The sequence below is a fragment of the Salmo trutta genome, chromosome 8 (assembly GCF_901001165.1).
Source record: "Salmo trutta chromosome 8, fSalTru1.1, whole genome shotgun sequence".
NCBI lineage: Eukaryota > Metazoa > Chordata > Actinopteri > Salmoniformes > Salmonidae > Salmo > Salmo trutta.
The window spans coordinates 27,085,495-27,109,560 of NC_042964.1; the positions used below are offsets into that span (position 1 = coordinate 27,085,495).

At 41.5% G+C, this 24,066-nt stretch overlaps 1 protein-coding gene and 1 long non-coding RNA gene across 4 annotated transcripts in view; one reads left to right on the plus strand and one right to left on the minus strand.

Moving 5' to 3' along the window:
• Positions 1–963: 963 nt before the first annotated feature.
• On the minus strand, positions 964–23,966 carry LOC115198615 (polyadenylate-binding protein-interacting protein 2B). 3 transcript variants are annotated; one of them, XM_029760689.1, is made up of 4 exons: positions 23,746–23,966; positions 12,180–12,352; positions 9,351–9,527; positions 964–5,528 (listed from the first exon to the last, which is right to left on the minus strand). In XM_029760689.1, exons 2-4 carry the CDS (start codon positions 12,339–12,341, stop codon positions 5,472–5,474), a joined length of 396 nt encoding a protein of 131 aa, XP_029616549.1. In that variant the 5' UTR covers positions 12,342–12,352; positions 23,746–23,966; the 3' UTR covers positions 964–5,471. The 3 variants fall into 3 exon arrangements, with proteins under 3 accessions (XP_029616549.1, XP_029616548.1, XP_029616547.1); XM_029760688.1 differs by having other exon boundaries at positions 23,732–23,966; XM_029760687.1 differs by lacking the exon at positions 23,746–23,966 and adding an exon at positions 23,203–23,341 and having other exon boundaries at positions 2,585–5,528.
• Positions 23,357–24,066, plus strand: part of LOC115198617 (uncharacterized) — a 41,315-nt gene continuing 40,605 nt past the window's right edge. Inside the window, exon 1 of the long non-coding RNA XR_003879264.1 lies at positions 23,357–23,394. This is a non-coding gene — a long non-coding RNA (uncharacterized LOC115198617). The remainder of the gene's footprint in view (positions 23,395–24,066) is intronic.

A 24,066-nucleotide genomic window follows, 5' to 3' on the forward strand; every position in this document is an offset into this window, starting at 1 on the left:
ACCAAGATTTACATGCCAAAATCGCCACTGGCCCCAAACATAACACTTTGTGTTGGGGACACTTTTCCACATGTCCCCAGAGGAACCCCCCTCCCTCTGGTGAGTGAGTGGGTGTTCATGGTAATATCCTGCCCGGTCTTGCCTCCTCCCCCAAATACACACTCTGCACTGTGTGTGTGTGTGTGTATTTGGTGGTGGGTGGGGGGGGTGTTATGTTGTTGTATGCCTGTATTGCAAGTCATATAGTGGGGACTGGGACCCGAGTTAAGAACACAAATGGAACGTAATTTTCTTTTCATGCACTTTTCTCTCTATGTGTATTCTGACCTTGAACTTGAGAATAGCATGCTATTCACCCGCTATTCGTTTGGGGTGGAGATCGAATAAATAAAGTTGTGTCTACAGATACGCCATATTCTTGACCTTGACTTAATTCCATAATACTGTGATTGCACCACCTTTACAACTGAGGAAACCATGAATAAGGTCTAGCAAACCTACCGGTTCCAAGTAGGAAAAGCCTCTACTTTTCTGATAGAAATAACACCATTCCACATGCACTGTAATTTACAACTTGATAAGAGCTAGGTAAATGAGTAATCCGTTTGGATAAGTGAATTGCAAATATAAATTACTTGTTTAAGATATATTTTACCTTATATAAAAAAATAAATTTAAAAAAATAAAAAATAAAAATCGCTGGAGACATGTGAAACCAGTCATATTGAAGCAGTCAACTTTCCCACAAGTTTATGAAATTATTTTCCATTATACAGAATTTTAAACAAACAATACCATAGCTGCCAGATGTATTCATATCATGTTAAATATTAGCCACTATCAATATCGACCATCAGTAGACATAAAACACATTCAACAATTTGTTAGTTCCCTTCATTTGGTATAGCATAGATTATCATTCCATTTAATAACATTGTTTTGTTTACATTCATTTGCTTCTTCTGTAAACACTGTCACGGCCATGTGGTTGTTACTGAGGATCGTTAGTAACAGTTGATCTTTTTTTGTAGGCCAATTAAATCATTATGGAGCAGAGCGCAGACCAAGCCTGAAGTTTGAACACAACGTATGGCGCAATACTTGTCATGGTCATAACACAGTTCCATGGTTAGTGCAGGTAATAGATGAGGGTTTAGCTTGCTATTGTACACTATTCTCCCTATTATAATTCTTTCTTTCGTGCATAAAGGCTCTCCTAACCGGTTTATGATGCATAAATCTTGTAGATGTCTTTTTTTATTTTTTTATCTACCACTTGGTGCTGAAACAATGACGAATATACATGTTATTTCATTGATCCAACAATTTCTGAACCTATTCTCTAAATAAATTCTAACTAAAAAAAGGTACACTGCATTTAAAGGGATGGCTTAAGATAAATGTAATGAAAACCTTATTGAATGAAAACTCCATGAGAAAATCTGTTGGCCAGCAAGTGGGAGTGTTTTCAGGGGTTGAATTAAATTAATTCAGAGTGCACAAGGTAGCCACACCTGCAGAGCGAGTTACGCGACTGAATAAGGGCGCTGTACAATTGGGTTGGCCGGTGTAGCCGTCATTGTAAATAAGAATTTGTTCTTAAGTGACTTGCCTAGTTACATTGCAATGTCTGAATACCAAATAATGAGAAGTGCATAGGAAAGGCGTGCGTAGGAAATGGGTACATTTCCTTGGTCTGAATCGGCCCCATGTTGAACAGGGCTGTAGTAAATTGCTACATAGGTGGTATTATACCCTGTTCCCAGTAACACACCATGGCTGCGTTTGAAATGGCACCCTATTCCCTACATAGTGCAAAAAAATAATAATCTGTGGTTCAAAGTAGTGCACGATCTAGTGAATAAGGTGCCTTTTCAGATGCAGCCCATCAGTTTCTTATTCATCCTCTTCCTCACCAGACACTCATGTCACGCCCGAAGTACTACCAGTATAACTAACAGTCGCTGACTAGCCACCATTTTCATAATTAACTTTATCTTCATCTTTGAAGTTAGAAAATAAAAGAAATGTATTTATTTTTTTATTATAAATTATAAACATCTAGATGACACACCCTTCATCTGTCGTTTCAAATTCCACAATTTTGCTGAAGTTATACATGCATTATTTCAATAAACACCGCAGTTTCTGAATTACAAAATATATAATTATGCTAATGAGGGCTGTTCTACAACACATTTCTCCATAAACCTTAGGAATAGTAACTTATAAACCTTCTCTCAATTATCTTTGAGTAGGGTGTAGAAGACCCATGTATCCAATGATGTGACAATGGCAGTGCTGATGTAGAACAGAGCAGCCTCATATAAACCAATCTCACTGAAAGACGTTCAAGGAAACCTTCCCACTGTGTGCGTCTCTCAGATGAATGGGGAGGTCGAAGCAACTTTAGACTATTTTTGACCTTGGTCCTGGTTGATACCTTTTTTTCCCCCAATACCTCTTTTTCGCCACTCCCTTCTTTACCTCCATCCTTTCCTTGAGATTGACTTCCTTATTTTATCAAATCACTGATTTTAACAAGTTACATTTTTTAAATTTTATTAAGACCACCAGACATAACTGCAGTTTCACATTTTTATTCATCTTTTTGTATTGAAATTCGTACTTTGGGTCGTTAGGGACTTTTTCCAACTCAAAATCCATTATTTTCATGTCAATCCAACTGGCAGACCATTCCTATTGGTTTACCCAGGGTGCACATAGCCTGTGGTTGGTCAACCCTTGCTCAAGTCCCACCCATTCATTTTAAACCTCCCCTAGACACTAATCTAGCGTTTTTCCTCCCACCATAACGGTTAAGATTAGTGTGATTCATAAATGGTACCCAATTGGCTATGTAGTGCACCACTTTTAACCAGGACCCTTTGAGAGCTCATAGGGAGTGCTATGGGCCCTAGTTAAAAGTAGGGCACTATGACAGAAGAGCAAGAGGCTTCACTGCAGTACCTGGTTCGAATCCAGGCTGCATCACATCCGGCCGTGATTGGCTTCCCATAGGGCGGCGCACAATTGGCCAAGCATTGTCTGGGTTTGGCCAGGGTAGGACGTCATTGTAAATAAGAATTTGTCCTTAACTGACTTGCCTATTTAAATAAAGGTTAAATAAAATAAAAAAATAAGGGTATAGGGTGCTATTTGGGGGACACATCCATTCCCATTTTGATCACAGGCTACGGCAACCCAAGAGACAAACACCTTGCTCCTCTAAAAACAAGAGATTAACAGATAAACCTGATAATGTATTGATCAACATTGATCCAACAAAGTTCAACATGATGCTTCCATTCCTTCAGTACTGCGAGAGGCAATGGCACCCTATTCCCCATTGAGTGCACTACTTTTGACCAGAGCACAGGTCAAAAGTAGTGCACTATAAAGGAAATAGGGTGCCATGAGACGCATACCAGGGAACGGCCTAGTTACAAACCAAATACCAATACCCTAACCCATGCACTCTGGTTCCCCATCACGTGACACCTCAAATGATGCACTTCTTTAGATCAGGACTCCAGGTTCTGATTAAAAGTAGGACTATATTGCGGCGTTTACATAGGCAGCCCAATTCTGATATTTTTCACTAATTGGTCTTCTGACCAATCAGAACAGCTCTGAAAAATATTTGATTGGAAAAGATCTGATGTGATTGGTCAAAAGACCAATTAAGTGGGAAAAAAAACCCATCCAAATTTGGGTGACTGTGTAAACGCAGCTAATGGGAAATAAAACTTCAACCTTTTCACCCACAAGGAGGTAGTGAAAAATGGTGTAGGGCAGGGGTATTCAACTCTTACCCTACGAGGGTCAGAGCCTGCTGGTTTTCTGTTCTACCTGATAATTAATTGTACTCACCTGGTGTCCCAGTTCTAAAATCAGTCCCTGATTAGAGGGAAAGATAAAACAATGCAGCGGAACTGGCTTCGAGGTCAAGAGTTGAGTTTAAATGGTGTAGGGGATAGGAAAGATGAGTAATTGGTTTGGAACCAGGCCCATGAGAAATAAAAACAGCTCTACACAGAGTGAGTCTGTATGATGATGACGGATGATGATGTCATAACGGGAAATGAGACAGAAGAGTAGTCATATTGTACCAGAGGTACGTAGTTACAGAAATCTAGAACGGCCAACTGTGTCGTCCATGTTGGCATCAGTCGTCGTTCGTTAACAATAATTACATTCGTAGTTGGATTCCAATTAGAATGGTAATGTTGTGGAACATTCTGACGCCAACAAGGACGCCATGAAACGTATAAATGCAGATCTCAAAATGGCACCCTATTTTTACTAGGTAGTGCACTGTATGATGGAACAGGGTATAATATGCAATTCACTTGTTGTATTAGCATGGAACTTTTAGGTGCCAACATGGCAACCATGAAAAGTAAAAAATAAAGTTGGAAAATCTCAAGAGTTTGCAATTTCTCTGTACATGTACGCCTTTATGTGCATCCGAAAAAGTACCCGTTTTCTTAGGGAGTGCACTACTTTAGACCAGGGCCCACAATGGTAGGGCCCTGGGCCCACAATGGTAGGGCCCTGATTCACAAAACCTTAAATATAGATTTAAGAAGAAATGTCTTAAGGAAAAAAATGGTAGTTAAGAAGAAAGTTAAGCAAAGTTGCTATTCCTCAAAAAGGTTATTGGAAATGTTATTGCACGTTTTCTCCCTAAGTAAAAAGTTAAGACTTTATTTTCAAGTATCGAATTTCATTGGAAATGTTCTTAATTCCAAGATGGCTAACAAAAAAAGCAATTGAACATGTTTAATTCAAACTTTATCTGAAAGTTTCAGAACAGTAATAAATATGCTAACATGATTACCATTGCTTGGTCCCGTGTCGCTCAGTTGGTAGAGCATGGTGTTTGCAACGCCAGGGTTGTGGGTTCGATTCCCACGGGGGACCAGTACGGAGAAAAAAAAATAAAAAAAATATGAAATGTATGCATTCACTACTGTAAGTCGTTCTGGATAAGAGCGTCTGCTAAATGACTCAAATGTAAAATGTCTAAAACGGTTGCCTAGCAACAAACATCTTAAGAAGATTGAGAAGTTCCAAAAAAAATTATTACATTTTAAGATAATGCACTTAAGAAAAAAAAAAAAAAGCTAGTTCGTTTGTTTTTGCATTAGAAGTGTTTTGTGAATCTGGGCCCTGGTCAAAAGTAGTGCACTACATAGGGAATAGGGTACTATTTGGGATTCATCCTTGAATGTAAATGAAGCAGCAGTGCCGTCTATAGGGCTCTGTTGATACCCCACCCCTGTCCTTTAGTTTACAAGTTTAAACAAATAAAATAAAAATCTTAAAAGAAAAGAAGTTCCCCACCCCCTTACAGGTTTCTACCTACACACCCTGGACCTGTGTGTGTTTTGCGGTAAAGGCCGCCAGAGTCTCTGCAAGGTTATGTGAGCGTGAGTGTTTGTGCTCCCTGGGGGTGAGGGGGACTCCTAGTATTTCACTCCTGGAACGAACTCCTTCGCATCAGGGTTCAAGTTGCTTTTCCTCTGCAGATAGATGGAGGGGGGAGCAGATTGAGGGACAGGGGAGTGGAGTGATTAAGGAGAGAGAGAGAAAGTGTGAGAACCCTCAAATTGTAAAAACAATTTTACAACAAGACCATTGTTGTACAGAATATGGTGTGTGTGTAAGTGAATGGGATTTCCCTAAAGTGTGTGTGTGTTCCATGCAGAAGCATCACCACAATGCATAATTTTGTGGAGAATTTGGTAATATGTCCAAAAGGCAACAACTGCAGAGCGGTTTTCTGATGTCAACGTGGTGAACAGAGTGCCCCATGGTGGCGATGGGATTATGGTATGGGCAGGCATAAGCTACGGATAACAAACACAATTGCATTTTATTGATGGCAATTTGAATGCACAGAGATACCGTGACGAGTTCGAGGCCCATTGTCGTACCATTTATCCGTCACGATCACCTCATGTTTCAGCATGATAATGCATTGCTCCATGTCACAAGGTTCTGTACACAATTCCTGGAAGCTGAAAACATCCCAGTTTTTCCATGGCCTGCATACTCAGACATGTCACCTATTGAACATGTTTGCGATGATCTGGATCAACATGTACAACAGCATGTTCCTGAGAGGAGTGGGACAACGTTCCATAATCAACTATGCAAAGATGTCACGCTGCATGAGGCAAATGGTGGTCACATCAGATAAGTGTTCTGATCCACACCCCTACCCTTTTTTTTTATTAAAGGTATCTGTATATCTGTATTCCCAGTTATGTGAAATCCATAGATTAGGGCCTAATGAATATATTTCAATTGACTGATTTCCATATATAATCTGTTACTCTTTGAAAATGTTGCTGATATTTTTGCAAAAGTATACATTTGTTAATATGAAATAATCTTAAATACTTTTTTCTTTACATAGTTGAATGTGCTGACAACAAAATCACACAAAAATAATCAATGGAAATCCAATTTATCAACCCATGGAGGTCTGGATTTGGAGTCACACTCAAAATTAAAGTGGAAAACCACACTACAGGCTGATCCAACTTTGATGTAATGTCCTTAAAACAAGTCAAAATGAGGCTCAGTAGTGTGTGTGGCCTCCACGTGCCTGTATGACCTCCCTACAACGCCTGGGCATGCTCCTGATGAGGTGGTGGATGGTCTCCTAAGGGATCTCCTCCCAGACCTGGACTAAAGCATCCGCCAACTCCTGGACAGTCTGTGGTGCAACGTGGCGTTGGTGGATGGAGCGAGACATGATGTCCCAGATGTGCTCAATTGGATTCAGGTCTGGGGAACGGGCGGGCCAGTCTATAGCATCAATGCCTTCCTCTTGCAGGAACTGCTGACACTCCAGCCACGAGGTCGGGCATTGTCTTGCATTAGGAGGAACCCAGGGCCAACCGCACCGGCATATGGTCACAAGGGGTCTGAGGATCTCATCTCGGTACCTAATGGCAGTCAGGCTACCTCTGGCGAGCACATGGAGGGCTGTGCGGCCCCCCAAAGAAATGCCACCCCACACCATGACTGACCCACCGCCAAACCGGTCATGCTGGAGGATGTTACAGGCAGCAGAATGTTCTCCACGGTGTCTCCAGACTCTGTCACGTCTGTCACATGTGCTCAGTGTGAACCTGCTTTCATCTGTGAAGAGCACAGGGCGCCAGTGGCGAATTTGCCAATCTTGGTGTTCTCTGGCAAATGCCAAACGTCCTGCATGGTGTTGGGCTGTAAGCACAACCCCCACCTGTGGACGTCGGGCCCTCATACCACCCTCATGGAGTCTGTTTCTGACCGTTTGAGCAGACATGCACATTTGTGGCCTGCTGGAGGTCATTTTGCAGGGCTCTGGCAGTGCTCCTCCTTGCACAAAGGCGGAGGTAGCGGTCCTGCTGCTGTGTTGTTGCCCTCCAGCGGCCTCCTCGTCTCCTGATGTACTGGCCTGTCTCCTGGTAGCGCCTCCCATGCTCTGGACACTACGCTGACAGACACAGCAAACCTTCTTGCCATAGCTCGCAATTGATGTGCCATCCTGGATGAGCTGCACTACCTGAGCCACTTGTGTGGGTTGTAGACTCCGTCTCATGCTACCACTAGAGTGAAAGCACCGCCAGCATTCAAAAGTGACCAAAACATCAGCCAGGAAGCATAGGAACTGAGAAGTGGTCTGGTCACCACCTGCAGAACCACTCCTTTATTGGGCGTGTCTTGCTAATTGCCTATAATTTCCACCTGTTGTCTATTCCATTTGCACAACAGCATGTGAAATTTATTGTCAGTGTTGCTTCCTAAGTGGACAGTTTGATTTCACAGAAGTGTGATTGACTTGGAGTTATATTGTGTTGTTTAAGTGTTCTCTCTATTTTTTTGAGCAGTGTATAACAACGTGATTACTTGCCTGTTTCTGTACCATTCAGTTGAAAATTGTTGAAAGCTGTCACTTCCTGTTAATGATGGCACATAAGGGTGAACTGACCATTTTTATTGGAGTTTGGTTGGTGTGACGGGGTTGAGTGTAGACTGAGGGACAGAGCTAAAATTGTGTGATTTTAAATCAATAATCATGCATTTATTTGATAAGTATTTTTTTATTTTAACAAAACACAAATGTTTGCATTAATGGCAAAAGTTAATTATGTGCACATTTTAATATTAATTTCCCAAGTAGAAATTAAGTTAAACACCTGGGGGACGTGACAATTCTTAGTGTCAGTTAAAAATATGATTTTTAAATAAAAGTTTAAATGAAATGTTATTTATTTCAATTCATTATACTGGACATTTCAATGTATATATATAAAGACTCATAAGAACACCTGCTCTTTCAATGACAGATTTCACCTAGTCAGTCTGATCCATTACTGATGTCAAATTGTTAAATCCACTTCAAAGCAGTATAGATCAGTGATTCCCAAACTCAGTCCTCAGGACCCCAATGTGATAATTAGTTAATTATTTGAGTCAGCTGTGTAGTGCTAGGGCAAAAAACTAAAACCTGCACCCCTTGGGGTCCCAAGGACCGAGTTTGGGAAACACTTATGTAGGGGAGGAAAATGATTTTTAAAACCACGGATTGTGTGTGCCATTCAGAGAGTGAATGGGCAAGACAAAATATTAAAAGTGCCTTTGAAGGTACCATGCGCACCAGTTTGAGTGTTTCAAAAACTGCAACGCTGCTGGGTTTTTCGACAGTTACCTGTGTGTATCAAGAATAGTACAACACCCAAAGTACATCGAGCCAACTTGAGAACTGCGGGAAGCATTGGAGTCAAAATGGGCCAGTATACCTGTGGAACGCTTTCGACACCTTGTAGAGTCCATGCCCCTACGAAATTGAGGCTCTGCTGGGGGCAGAAGGGGGTGCATTAGGTGGTCCGAATGTTTAGATGTTTAGCGTAGATAATATTCTGCCCATATGAACACGTTTATTTTAAGCAATATATACAGCTATGCATGATTTAATGAAAAGCAGCAAACAGAAACACTGTTTAACATGCTTTAATAAAAGACTCCGATAGAGACACGATATAAACCTGACTTCACATTTTATAACGCTACAAGGAAACTCAACACATCTTGGCAAAGTTGATTGCGTGAGGAGGGTCTATGCGCTGTGTAGTACCTTCCACAGAAAATTTCGACAAAAAAGACGTAAACGTAACATGCCGTGTGTGTTCGACGCTGTGCGTGTGTTCAGCACTTCCCTTTACCGCCATATTGTCTGCGTTCCCCCCATTACCAACTGACAGGCCTTTAAGCCGTTGCTGTATCTGGCTGACTGACACACATACGTGTCTGCATGCTTGTTCCACGCTGTGTGTGTGTTCCATGCTCACCGCCATCTCCTCTGCGTTTCCTCTGTCACTGACTGACAAGCCGTTGAGCTGTTGCTGGATCTGCCCCACCCCTGAGGGGAGGTCTCTGGCCGGGATGAACCAATCCTGGTCCTCCTCATCTAACATCTCCTGGAAACAACGCTCCAAGAACTCCTGCTCCAACAATTCCTCTTCAACCTAACAGCGACAAAGGAGAGAGGGTTTAGTATCTACACTGGACAAAAATAAAACTATGATTTCTGAGTTACAGTTCATAGAAAGGACATCTGTCAATTAAAAAAATAAAATGTATTAAGCCCTAATCATTGGATTTCAAATTACTGAGAATACAGATATGCATCTGTTGGAGACAACCCTGATGAAAACAGCTTGTCTGTCAATGTTGGTTATTAGGTTAAATTATTGCATCTGAGCTCCTAGAGTGTGCAGCGCTCCTTTTCCCAATTGGTCACAGATCGAGTACCTTCATTAAAAAAAATAAGGTAGGGGCGTAGATCAGAAAACCAGTCAGTATCTTGTGTGACCACCATTTGCCTCATGCAGAGTGATACATCTCCTTCACATAGAGTTGATCAGGCTGTTGATTGTGGCCTGTGGAATGTTGTCCCACTCCTCTTCAATGTCTGTGCAAAGTTGCTGGATATTGGCGGGAACTGGAACACGCTGTTGTACACGTCGAACCAGAGCATCAAAACACTCTTCATGTCTGGTGAGTATGCAGGCCATGGAAGGACTAGCATATTTTCAGCTTCCAAGAATTGTGTACAGATCATTATGCTGAAACATTTTTTTGATTTTACCTTTATTTAAATTAGGCAAGTCAGTTAAGAACGAATTCTTATTTTCAATGACGGCCTAGGAACAGTGGGTTAACTGCCTTGTTCAGGGGCAGAACGACATTTTTACCTTGCCAGCTCGGGGATTCGATCGCTCTAACCACTAGGCTACCTGCCGCCCCAAGGCGATGGCAGCGAATGAATGGCATGTCAATGGCGCTCTGGAACTCGTCACATTATCTCTGCGCATTCAAAATGTCCATCGATATGCAAGTGTTCCTTGTCCGTAGCTTATGCCTGCCCATACCATAACCCCACCACCACAAGGAACTCTGATTTGCTGATGTGAACACTCGCCCACAACGACGCCATACACGTTTGGGATGAGTTGGACCGCAGAGTGAAGGAAACGCAGCCAACAAGTGCTCAGCATATGTGGGAACTCTTTCAAGACTGTTGGAAAATAATTACAGGTGAAGCTGGTTGAGAAAATGCCAAGCATGTGCAAAGCTGTCATTATAGTTTGACTTCACTATTATTCTACAATGTAGGAAATAGTCAAAAATAAATGAGTAGGTGTCCAAACTTTTGACTAGTACTGTACGTAAATAAGGTATCAGTTTATTTAATACATTTGCAAACATTAAAAAAAAAATTATAAACATTTTTTTTTTTTTTGATTTGTCATTATGGGGTATTGTGAGGAAAAATATTTATTTAAATACATTTTAGAATAAGGCTGTAACTTAAATTGTGGAAAACGTCAGGGGTTCGAATACTTTCCGAATGCACTTTGCGCATGTATCACACACACAAAAATATATATGTGGGATTGGAAATGATGCAGACAATTAAATCCACAATATTGAAGCTGATCTAGCCCCCCCCCCCCAAAAAAAGTCGAAACTTGTGTCTCATACTGCTGTCAGAAGCATTGGCCTAGCATTAATATTGTGCATGTATCAGGCATCAAGTATTCACCTCCCCTTGGATTTCTTCACATTTTAGTGTTACAAAGTGGGATTCAAATGCATTTGGCAATTTTGTTAACAATCTACACAAAATACTCATGTCAAAGTGTTGGGGGAAATCTACAATTTCTTTAAAAGTGATGAAAAATTAAAACGCTAATACACCTTCATTAGAAAAGTATTCACCCCCTAGTAAGTACATGTTAGAAACACCTTCGGCAGCGATTACAGCTGTGTCTTTCTGGGTAAATCTCTAAAAGCTTTGCAGAACTGGAATGTGCAATATTCTTCAAGCTCTGGCAAGGTGTTGCGGGTCATTTAAAGTCTAGCCATAGATTGTCAAGCAATTTATGTCAAAACTAAACTTGGCCACTCAGGAACATTCACGGTCTTCTTGGCAAGCAACTCAAGGCTACATCCTGTTTATCCTGAAAAACTCACCTTTGCCAATGTCAAGCATACCCATACCATGATGCAGCCATGCATGAAAATAAGGAGTCAGTTATGTGTTGTTTGCCCCAAACAAGGCTTTGCATTTAGGCCAAAAAGTTCATTCTTGCAGTATAACAGTACCTTGTTGCATACATGCATGTTTTGGAATATTTGTATTATTCTTTTCACTAATTATTGTGGAGTAACTACCATGTTGATCCTTCCGCAGCTCTCTCCCATCACAGCCTTTTGACTCTGTAGCCTTTTTTAGAATCCCCAATGGCCTCACGGTGACATCCCTGAGCAGTTTCCTTCCTGTCCCGCAGCTTAGTTCAGGAGGACGACTACCATCCACAGGATAATTATTAACTTGAGCATGCTTAAAAGACATATTACGTTACCCATCTACCAATCACTGCCCTTCTTTATGAGGCTTTCGAAAAGCTCTCTGGTCTTTGTAGTTTTATCTGTGATTTAAATTCAATACTTGACTGAGGGAGCTACAAATGTCTATGGGGGACAAAGGAAGTCATTAATTTCAAACAGAGCGAGTCCATGTAACCTGTGATTTGTCACCACATTTAAATTTAGGATTGCCACAAGGGGTGAATTCTTCTGCAACCATTATATTTTACTGTGTGTGTACCAACCTGTCTGTTGTACGCATCCTCGTTCTCCATCCACATGTACTCTGCGAAGGGATCGTCTCCTCCCTGTTCACCCTCTCCTGCATGGCCATTGGCTACGGCCTCCATTCCTTCCTTCCCCGGCGCCCCGCCCCCCGGCATCTTCGCTACCTCAGGACCACTCATCTCCGACGGCTCTGATTGGGCGGGATAGATACGTTTTTTTTTTTTGCTGGCTACTCACTAGCATGTGAGCTTGTGCTTGAGAGATTGCTTATGAGACCTGTGTTAATTTTCTATAATGCCTGCTACAATAACTTATTCATTATTAGTGAATGTGCATGATTGAGAGAAATGCCACAAAATATTTAACCATTTATTAAGCAATGAATAATGCAAGTCTTGGCACTATAGGCTCTGCTCCTTCAGGGTAGCTCACTGCCCAAGCACAGACCCATTGACTTTCCACACTTTCACATTACAGCCTTATTCTAAAAATGATTAAGTAAAAATATTTCAGCAATCTACACACAATACCCCATGATGACAAAGTGAAAACAGGTTTAAGTCCGGTCTCTAGCTGGGCCACTCAAGGACATTCAGACTTGTCCCGAGGCCACTCCTGTGTTGTCTTGGCTGTGTGCTTAGGGTCGTTGTCCTGTTGGAAGGTGTACCTTGTCCCCATTCTGAGGTCCTCAGTGCTCTGGAGTAGGTTTTCCTCAAGAATCTCTCTGTACTTTGCTCTGTTCATCTTTGCCTCGATCCTGACAAGGCTCTCAGTCCCTGCCGCTGAAAAACATCCCCACACCATGATGCTGCTGCCACCATGCTTCACAGTAGGGATGGTGCCAGGATTCATCCAGATGTGACGCTTGGCATTCAGGCCTAAGAGTTCAAGCTTGGTTTCATCAGACCAGAGAATCTTGTTTCTCATGGTCTGAGTCTTTAGGTGCCTCCAAGCAGGCTGTCATGTGCCTTTTACTGAGGAGTGGCTTCCATCTGGCCACTATCATAAAGGCCTGATTGGTGGGGTTCTGCAGAGATAGTTGTCCTTCTGGAAGATTCTCCCATCTCCATAGAGGAACTTTGGAGCTCTGTCAGAATGACCACTGGGTTCTTGGTTGCCTCCCTGACCAAGGCCCTTCTCCCCCAATTGCTCAGTTTGGCCGGCCGGGATGAGTCTTCGTGGTTCCAAACTTCTTCCATTTAGGAATGATGGAGGCCACTGTTCTTGGGGACCTTCAATGTTGCACAAATGTTTTGGTACCCTTCCCTAGATTTTCACACAATCCTGGCTCAGAGCTCTATGGACAATTCCTTCGACCTCATAGCTTGGTTTTTGCTCTGACATGCACTGTCAACTGTGGGACCTTATATAGACAGGCGTGTGCCTATCCAAATCATGTCCAATCCATTGAATTTACCACAGGTGGACTCCAATCATCTCAAAGATGATCAATGGAAACAGGATGTTCCGCAGCTCAATTTTAAGTCTCATTGCAAAGGGTCTGAATACTTATGTATTCAATTTATCTTTTATAAATTAGCAAAAACTGTTCACTGTCATTATGGGGTATTGTGTGTGTGGTTTGAGAAAAATATTTAAATACATTTTAGAATAAGGCTGTAACGTAACAAAACGTGGAAAAAGTCAAGGGGTCAGAATACTTACCGAATGCACTGTATAGGCCTCGGATCTCCCGAGTGGCGCAGCAGTCTAAGGCACTGCGTCACTACAGACCCAGGTTCGATCCCAGGCTGTCACAACCAGCCGTGACCGGGAGTCCCATAGGGCGGGGCAGAATAGGCCCAGCGTCATCTGGGTTAGGGTACGGTTTGGCTGGGGGGGGGGGCGCTTTACTTGCGCTCTAGCGACTCCTTGTGGCGGGCCGTACGCCTGCAGGCTGACTTCGGTCGTCAGTTTGAACTGTGTTTCCTCTGACACATTGGTGCAGCTGGCTTCCGGGTTAAGCGGGCAGGTGTTAAGGAGTGCGGTTTGGCGGTTCATGTTTCGGAGGACACATGACTTAACCTTCGCCTCTCCTGTTGGAGAGTTGCAGCGATGAGACAAGATCGTAATTTGGAGAAAATAAATAAGAGGTCAAATACATTTAAAACAATGACATATGGGCTAGGCTACATTTTTTTTTTTAAAGCATGCGCTGTTGCTTGCACCCACTGGGCATCATTCACAAGTGCTAAGTTAATATTGTCACCCATCAGACTACTCTAATTTAATATGGTCTTTATATACTAAATAATATGTGTGAACTTAGTTTTGATTTAGAATGGACCGTTATCATGCACCTGACTCGGAACAGGGGCGTGGGGGAAAACAATATGTAATCAAAGCACTTAATTAGCAAATGGATGACGCTTTTCCCGTGGTTCGTTTTCATGCCAGCCTGGTAGGCTATACTGCTGTTGCAGAGCACTTAATACTAGGAAAGTTAATAAATAAATAGTAGGCCAAGCCTATAGAAAGCTGATGGGATCTGCTTTTTAATAGGCAATCAAAACACTGTTCTCATGCAAATCCATAGCCTAAAGAAATGTTGCAGAACATGAGCTCATTATAAGTGTTTGATTTGATTTTCAAAACATTGATGCCAGAGTGATTAGAGGGACAATAGTGCTGAGTACAAGGCAGTTAGCAAGTTTGGTAGTCCACTAATGACCATCAGCAGCATCAGAGCTCAGAGAAGCCTAGTTAGTGATTAAATGGACACATAGAATTTGACTGCGACCATGACACATTACCGCCACATAGGTGGTCACACGGTCACCGTAACAGCCCTGGGCATGGCCTTTGCTTAGCTGCAGTTGACAACCAGCCCGACTTACTGGCCAAAGGACTGGAGTCTTGTCAGTTTTTTCTTGTAGGCCTAGATGTTGGTGTGTGTGATAAAAGAGCCAGGCCATCAGCGAAGTCAAGGTCTCTAGAGCAAAATACAAGGTCCATTGTATCCTCTTGCCTGATGATCTGTTGTTCACCGGATGACCTAGTCTATTGCCAGGTTGAAGAGTAAGGCAGATAACACACAACCTTGATGAACTCCAGACTTCACAGCAAAGCTTGTGTTGTCTGTTCCCAGTGTGCATGAAAGGTTGCTGTAGAACTGTTTTATGATGTTAACATGTCTGGATTCCATCTGCAACACTGATTATCAGCCTTTTGAAAAGACTTGATTCAAAGAAAGTTTACTCAACTCACACAATATCCTCCGACAGCAGCCGACCTATCATGATAAAATCTGTGTTGCGGAAGGACTCCAGGCATTAAAAGAGAATTCAACAATATATTCAAAAAAAGTATTAAACTTATTAGAAAAATCATAAGACATGAACAAAATGCATCAGTGATTTGTATTATCCTGCAAAATTCTGAAATTATACAGGAATGCCCCGGCGTGCATGTGAGCAAATATGTCTACACTTTGTGTAGCCATTACCGATTATGCTAATGATAACCTTCTAGTAGATGGAAAGGCTTTCCCAACATTTTTTTTTTTTTGTGTTATTTGTAACTTATTTTGTACATAATGTTTCTGCCATTGTCGCTTATGTACTGTTCTTTTTTTCTTAAAACTCCATTGTTGGTTAAGGGCTTGTAAGTAAGCATTTCACTGTAAGGTCTACTACACCTGTTGTAGTTGGTGCAAGTGACAAATAGAATTTGATCTTGTAGTTTATTAATATTCAAACCGTCAACAACCACTCCAAGATGAGGGAAGAAGCAATACTAACAGCATATGTCTGCACTTTAAACACTGTACATATGCATCATGTACTCAATATGTAGTCTGATTTGATAATACTACAAGTGTTGCATGTTCTGTGTGATCTCTCCCTCTGATATGATTGTTGTTTGTGCTTCTTTCAGCCATGAGCTAGAAAAAAAATATCAAAATGTTGAATGAAAATCGTGTGATGGAGATTCTCCCATTCACTGATGAAACTAGATAAACATGGGTGCAAGGTGTGTGTTCGTGTGTAGCCTTGTCAATGTTGTTGTAAGAGTTCCATTAACCCCGATAATGACAAATTCAATACAATTCCATAAATGTATTTTGTTTAAGATCATTCCAATCATAAAGGGCTACACACAGGTCAAAAGTAGTGCACTAGCCTATAAGGGGAATAGGTTGTCATTTGAGACAAACACATATAGGCCTAATTTTAGCAGCTTGCTAGTTTAGAGGGAGGTAACACCTGTGCAGGGCCGGATTAACCCCCTAGAGCCGATGTCCACGCCCCCGTGGAAATCGAACTACCATAATAAAACATCTCCATCAAACTGTCAGTTTAAAATACAGATCTGGGGTTTTTTTCCCACCACATCCGCTAATGTCGCACTTCCACATCAAACCAAATTTTATTTGTCACATACACGTGATTACCAGATGTCATTTATTGCAGGTGTAGCGAAATGATTGTGCTTCTAGCTCCAACAGTGCAGTAATATCTAACAAATTGCACATATAGCCAATACACAAATCTAAGTAGGAATGAATTACGACTATATACACATATGGACAAGCGATGTCAGAGCGGAACGGACTAAGATACAGTAGAATAGTATAGAATACAGTATATACACATGAGATAAGTAAATATTATCTTGCATTAATCAAGTGAATGAGACACCGTTGAATAGTATAGAAAACAGTATATACATACGAGATTAAATGCGGTGAAAGGTGACAGAGCTAGATGAAGATTGGAGTGGCGTTTGTCAGACCATGAGTGTTCTGATAGGACAATATAATACTTTGTCCAGCTGTTGTCATCTAGTGGCGACGTTGGGTACTGTAGCTTTTAGTTTTCTAACTCTGTGTGCAGAGCTATTTCCTGTCAGAACAATCCGAGCAACAAAAGAGCTAGTCTATCTTACTAGGCCTTAGTTAAAGATGCGTCTAAGTACTTTGTGTTAATAGGACATGAGTTTGCTAATTAAAATTGTGTTTCTAGAATTTGTTATTTACATGTTTATTCTTGTTGTCTAAGTTCCAATTATGCTAAGCTAATTGCGCTAACTATCGTCCATTCACTTAACATCATATGTTAGCATGCTAGCTAACGTTTTGTGACGGAATTTAGCTTTTGGATTATATAAAGTGTTCAGATATCTCGTGACAGAGCTAAAGTATTGTTATTAACCTCTCTGGGATAGGGGGCAGTATTTTGACGTCCGGATGAAAAGCGTACCCAAAGTTACTCAGGCCCAGAAGCTAGGATATGCATATAATTAGTAGATTTGGATAGAAATAACTGAAATTTCTAAAACTGTTAGAATAATGTCTGAGTATAACAGAACTGATTTGGCAGGCAAAACCTATGCATAATCCATCCAGTGAAAAAATTGAGGTCATTGTGTTTTCTAATGTTTTTCTATGGGAGACCTGATTTTAGGGCCCAGATTGCTGTTCCTATGGCTTCCACTAGATGTCAACAGTCTTTAGAAATTGTTTGATGTTTTTCTTTTGAGAAATGAAGAAGTAGGGCTGTTTTGTAGGTGTCACTGAAGGGCCTTAGTCTTTTGTTGCGTGTAAACTGGAGCACGCTTCACGTTGTTTTTATCCGGTATTAGAAAGCAGTTTATTCCGTATTAAATTTGATTGTTTATTTACATTTTAGGATACCTGAGGTTGGATTAGGAACGTTGTTTGAAATGTTTGGACCAAGTTTACAGATGACTACAAAGTTTCTAATAAGGTAAGTTGGAACTGGTGTATTTCTGAATCAAACGCCTCAAATAAATGGACATTTTGGGGATATAAAGAAGGAATTTATCGAACAAAAACGACCATTCATTGTGTCACTGCGACATTTGAGATTGCAAAAAGAAGAAGCTCTTCAAAGGTAAGGCATTTATTATATGGCTATTTATGACTTATGTCGTACCTGCCTGGTTGAAAAATGATTTGTGTGTTTGTATGCGGGGCGCTGTCCTCAGATAATCGCATGGTCTGCTTTCGCCGTAAAGCCTTTTTGAAATCTGACACAGCGGCTGGATTAACAACAAGTTAAGCTTTATTTTGATGTATTACACGTATATTTTTGTGAATGTTGAAATTTCTGTAGTTTGAATTTGGCACGCTGCAATTTCACTGGATGTTGTCAAATCAATCCCGCTAACGGGATTCGAGCGGGATTCGCACTTAAGGAATCATAAGAGGTTTTAAGCTATATGGACACTTAGATTGTGTGTATATGTTTTGTGGCACCTTTCCTGTGATGTAAATTGTCATCATTTCTGCACGGTCATGTTGGCTAGCTAGGCTTATTTTCTTGTTGCTAGCTCATGATAGAAACGCTGTTCTTTATTTGTATCCATTTGTGTGAAGGTATATAGTGATTTTTCAAATACATTTTCTCCTTTCTGTATCTGTTACAGTTTTACAAACCAAATATATTTTGCTAAAGATACTTAACGGTACCAGTGCCTCCCTCATTCTTCACTGGAAGAGTGTAAGCTGTCTGCCAAGCTTTGTAGCCTACACATTGTGAGGGCAGAACAATGAGACATCTAGGTCTTCTCACAAAATCGTCTGTAGAGTCAGAACGGTTTGGCCTACAAACTATTATGACCCCTCTGTGGAAAGGTGAGACTCATGAACACATCAGTTGTTTTGTTCTAGGAAGGTCCCCGGTACCAGCTGAAAATTTTTTAATGGAAGTGTGTGTGTGAGATATATATATGAGAGAGCGTTCAGTGCCAAAAATAAGGGGTTAAATACATTATCTCAGATATAAGACACTTCAGAACAAGCCCAATTTCAAGTATTCTTTGGGGGGGGGCTAATTAAATTATATATATATATATATATATATATATATATACACATATACATATACACACACACACACACACATTATATACATACAGATACACACATATATACTGCTCAAAAAAATAAAGGGAACACTTAAACAACACAATGTAACTCCAAGTCAATCATACTTTTGTGAAATCAAACTGTCCACTTAGGAAGCAACACTGATTGACAATACATTTCACATGCTCTTGTGCAAATGGAATAGACAACAGGTGGAAATTATAGGCAATTAGCAAGACACCCCCAATAAAGGAGTGGTTCGGCAGGTGGTGACCACAGACCACTTCTCAGTTCTTATGCTTCCTGGCTGATGTTTTGGTCACTGTTGAATGCTGGCGGTGCTTTCACTCTAGTAGTAGCATGAGACGGAGTCTACAACCCACACAGGTAGTGCAGCTCATCCAGGATGGCACATCAATGCGAGCTGTGGCAAGAAGGTTTGCTGTGTCTGTCAGCGTAGTGTCCAGAGCATGGAGGCGCTACCAGGAGACAGGCCAGTACATCAGGAGACGTGGAGGAGGCCGTAGGAGGGCAACAATCCAGCAGCAGGACCGCTACCTCCGCCTTTGTGCAAGGACGAGCAAGAGGAGCACTGCCAGAGCCCTGCAAAATGACCTCCAGCAGGCCACAAATGTGCATGTGTCTGCTCAAACGGTCAGAAACGGACTCCATGAGGGTGGTATGAGGGCCCGACGTCCACAGGTGGGGGTTGTGCTTACAGCCCAACACCGTGCAGGACGTTTGGCATTTGCCAGAGAACACCAAGATTGGCAAATTCGCCACTGGCGCCCTGTGCTCTTCACAGATGAAAGCAGGTTCACACTGAGCACGTGACAGACGTGACAGAGTCTGGAGACACCGTGGAGAACATTCTGCTGCCTGTAACATCCTCCAGCATGACCGGTTTGGCGGTGGGTCAGTCATGGTGTGGGGTGGCATTTCTTTGGGGGGCCGCACAGCCCTCCATGTGCTCGCCAGAGGTAGCCTGACTGCCATTAGGTACCGAGATGAGATCCTCAGACCCCTTGTGAGACCATATGCTGGTGCGGTTGGCCCTGGGTTCCTCCTAATGCAAGACAATGCTAGACCTGATGTGGCTGGAGTGTGTCAGCAGTTCCTGCAAGAGGAAGGCATTGATGCTATGGACTGGCCCGCCCGTTCCCCAGACCTGAATCCAATTGAGCACATCTGGGACATCATGTCTCGCTCCATCCACCAACGCCACGTTGCACCACAGACTGTCCAGGAGTTGGCAGATGCTTTAGTCCAGGTCTGGGAGGAGATCCCTTAGGAGACCATCCGCCACCTCATCAGGAGCATGCCCAGGCATTGTAGGGAGGTCATACAGGCACGTGGAGGCCACACACACTACTGAGCCTCATTTTGACTTGTTTTAAGGACATTACATCAAAGTTGGATCAGCCTGTAGTGTGGTTTTCCACTTTAATTTTGAGTGTGACTCCAAATCCAGACCTCCATGGGTTGATAAATTGGATTTCCATTGATTATTTTTGTGTGATTTTGTTGTCAGCACATTCAACTATGTAAAGAAAAAAGTATTTAATAAGATTATTTCATTCATTCAGATCTAGGATGTGTTATTTTAGTGTTCCCTTTATTTTTTTTCAGTGTAAAATATATATATATATATATATACACACACATATACACACATATATATATATATATACACACACACACACTAATGGGTCTTAAGATTGAAAATAGCATAAGGATACTTGGTATTACCTTCTAAAAACAATTCCACATAGCTTAGATGAAGGGGTTTTAAGAATTCATAGGCCAAAGGAAACTATTGATCCTCTGTGGCTATATTATGCTCTCTGGTGTATTTTGAACATTGAGAGCAGGCTCCTGTGGTTGGAATTTTTGGCCTCCTGGGCCCAGGGGATTCAGCCCCTGCATTATTTGGGCCCTGCACCTGTGGCAGAAGTCATTTTTAATTAGCCATCAACCCACAGTGAGAATCTGTGTGTCTCAAGACTCAGGTGAGAAAACTGGCAGGTGCTTTTTCCCTTGCTACATGCTGCTACTAAATAAAGAATGTCACATAATAGCAAGCAACATACTACTGCATCTGTAGCAGGCTAGCTGCATTTTTCACCCAAGTAGTGTTATAGCCAAGTCTAAATCTGTATGCTGTGCAAGTGTGATAAAATACATACGCTGCAATTTAATCCCACTAAATTATGCAAATGAACTCAGACTGATTAGCATTACCTGTCCAATGTATTTATTTCCATCAATGAATAGGCAAAAAAGCATTTTGCAAATTAGATTTGTTTTTCTCTCGCAGACAACTGGATGGGGAAAATTGTATTAATTGTCTTTTTTTTGGAAAACAACTATGGCAAAAAGCCACCTATTACCTGCTAAAGGAAACCCTGGCGTTAAGTGACATGGCCCAAGGAAAAAAATCTGGTCTATGATGTCAACACAACGGGCCATGTAATGGTGCTTATGTAATTTTATTTTACCTTTATTTAACTAGGCTAGTCAGTTAAGAACACATTCTTATTTTCAATAACGGCCTAGGAACAGTGGGTTAACTGCCTTGTTCAGGGGCGACAGAACGACAGATTTTTACCTTGTCAGCTCAGGGGATTCGATCTTGCAACCTTTCAGTTACTAGTCCAATGTAGCTAGCTGGGACACACTTTTCACACCACCTCAATACAAAGTGATTTTCGTTGCAGGTTAGGAGAGAATTTCTAACCCTAACCTTAGTTTCCTAACCTACTACGTTAATTCTCCTAACCTGCTACGAAAAAGTAACTTCGGTATCGAAGTGGGGTATTGAAGTGGCATGAAAAGTGTGTTCCCCATAGCTAGCCAACTAGAGACCTGCATGGAGTGTAGCAATTGCATAAGATTGCATTCAAATCAAAATCAAATGTATTGGTCACATACAAATGTTATTGCAGGTGTAGCGAAATGCTTGTGTTTCTAGCTCGGACGATGCAGTAATATCTATTAATTTCACAACATATACCCAATACACACAAATCTAAGTAAATTAAGCTGATATATATATATATATCAGCTTATTAACTTAATTTACTTAGATGTGTGTATTGGGTATATATGAAAAGAGGCAGTTATAGAGGTCTAGCGTGCTACAGTAGCTAGGCTACTCAGCTACAACACGGGCAAGCCTATATGCTAGTCATGACACCCACCCAACGTTTGCTTGGTGCTGTTGAATACATCAACATCAGTCCTAACAGACGGCTAATTTGCCAGTTCTCGTGCCTTAGTAATATCATGCTAATGAAGTGCAGGACAATGAGCTAGAGCTTGCTAACGTCACATTAAACCACGTGTTGTATTTATTTTACAATCAACAATGCCAAGATTACACCTGTAGGTTGCTACTGGCTTTCTGATTAGCCATTTTTTTTTACTAGTCTGGTGTATTCATTAGGGAAACAGTTTACGATTTAAGAACCAAAACTTCAGGTTTCTATTGGACAAATGTATTTAGACCCCTGCCCAATCGGCGGAATTAACACACCACAGGTTTTTCTCTGCCTTGCGAAATGCTTAATTCTCGACTAAGACTTTGGCTAAATCTTCTAAATTCGTGGTGGTGGATTAAATGCTAGCTAGTTATATTACCCTGCCTCCCATTGCTAGCTTATAATAAACCAGTGTCACAGCTTGTCAAAAAGGCTAGTTAGCCCTCAGACAAATGTAGCTAACATCAAGGTTGGTTACAACACAGGTTCTACATTAAATTATAACATAACAATAGTTACATGAAATTAGCGAACTGTTAGTTAAAAGAGAGGGTTTAACTAGGTAATACTAGCGGGCTACACCATGACCATGCGAACACAACCACGGATGGGCCTACAAGGAAAACATAACGGAACGCTAGCTAAAGGAGTTAACTAGCTAGCTAAATTTCACAAAACATTGACAGTGAACATGTTTTGGAAAATGGAACAGCAATATTAAATGATATAACTTCACAAAGCAATGTAACAATGCGTCGGATTCCATTCACACGGCACAGTGGATTGATGCGTCAAAGACGCAACTAGTTAGGAAAACTAGCCAGCTAGCATTGCTAGTTAAGTGAATGGGATTTAGAAAGGAATCCGCTCAAGACGCAAGATTCAGCGTTCAACTGCGTGGCTGTGAAATCCACTTAAAAACTGACAGTGGGTGTTCGAAAGTAGTACCTGGCATCTCGTGCTTTCGCGTTACTTCAAGCAGACAGATTAACGTACTTCCAACAACACACTTTCCAGGCGAGGCTAGCTAACGACATTAGGAACACCGTGGTCGGTGTGCTTGAACAAACATCAAACACGCGCCCCCTCCCGTCTCTTTCGCCAAAGACACACGCGCGTGTAGCGGAGTGGTAAGAAAAGGTAAGTCTAAGGGCTTTATTTGTTGAATATTAGAATAGGAACATAAGTATACCAGACTGTTACTAAACAGTTGTTGCTTGTGACACTGTGGATAGATAGCTCTAGTTCAAAGCAATGCTAGTTTAAAAAAAAAAAATCACTTTGTTGGCTAGCAGAGTAAACAATGTTATGTTAGCTAGCTAACGGACAATGCAAAGTGTTTTCAGAAAAGCACTAAAGTTATATCCTTTATAGTTACCTACTTATCTTTGTTGTGATATTCAACTGTCAAGCAAAACGAACAATGCGGGCATTCTGAATAAAATAAACAGGCACAGCTGTTAACATAGCGACTTACCAATAACTACTCACCAACCAAGTTGAGATGTGATAAACAAAACCCGTCTTAAAAACTAAACAACGGCGGCGTCTCCTGTCTTCCCGGAAATGCGAAAGAACCACACCAAAAACAATTGAATACATCCGATTTAATTCTCGTAAATATGCGTCTTTGTCAGTTTTCTCCCATTATTGGCCATGGAGAGACTCGAAAAATCACGATTTGTACCACAAAGGCGAGCCAGGAAAACGGTCACGTGGTACTACTGATTGTCCAACTGTACACACAGAACCTTCGCTAAGCCCCGCCTCCTTTGTTACTGTTGCAACCTCAGACAACATTTTCCTGGGAAG

What these genes read in the sequence shown, in the direction of transcription:
- LOC115198615 (XM_029760687.1), bottom strand. An exon ending in AGGATGCGTACAACAGACAG is followed by an intron (nt 9,528 to 12,179) that starts GTTGGTACACAC and finishes TGTCGCTGTTAG; the next exon opens with GTTGAAGAGGAATTGTTGGA. An exon ending in GAAACGCAGAGGAGATGGCG is followed by an intron (nt 5,529 to 9,350) that starts GTGAGCATGGAA and finishes ATCTATCTGCAG; the next exon opens with AGGAAAAGCAACTTGAACCC.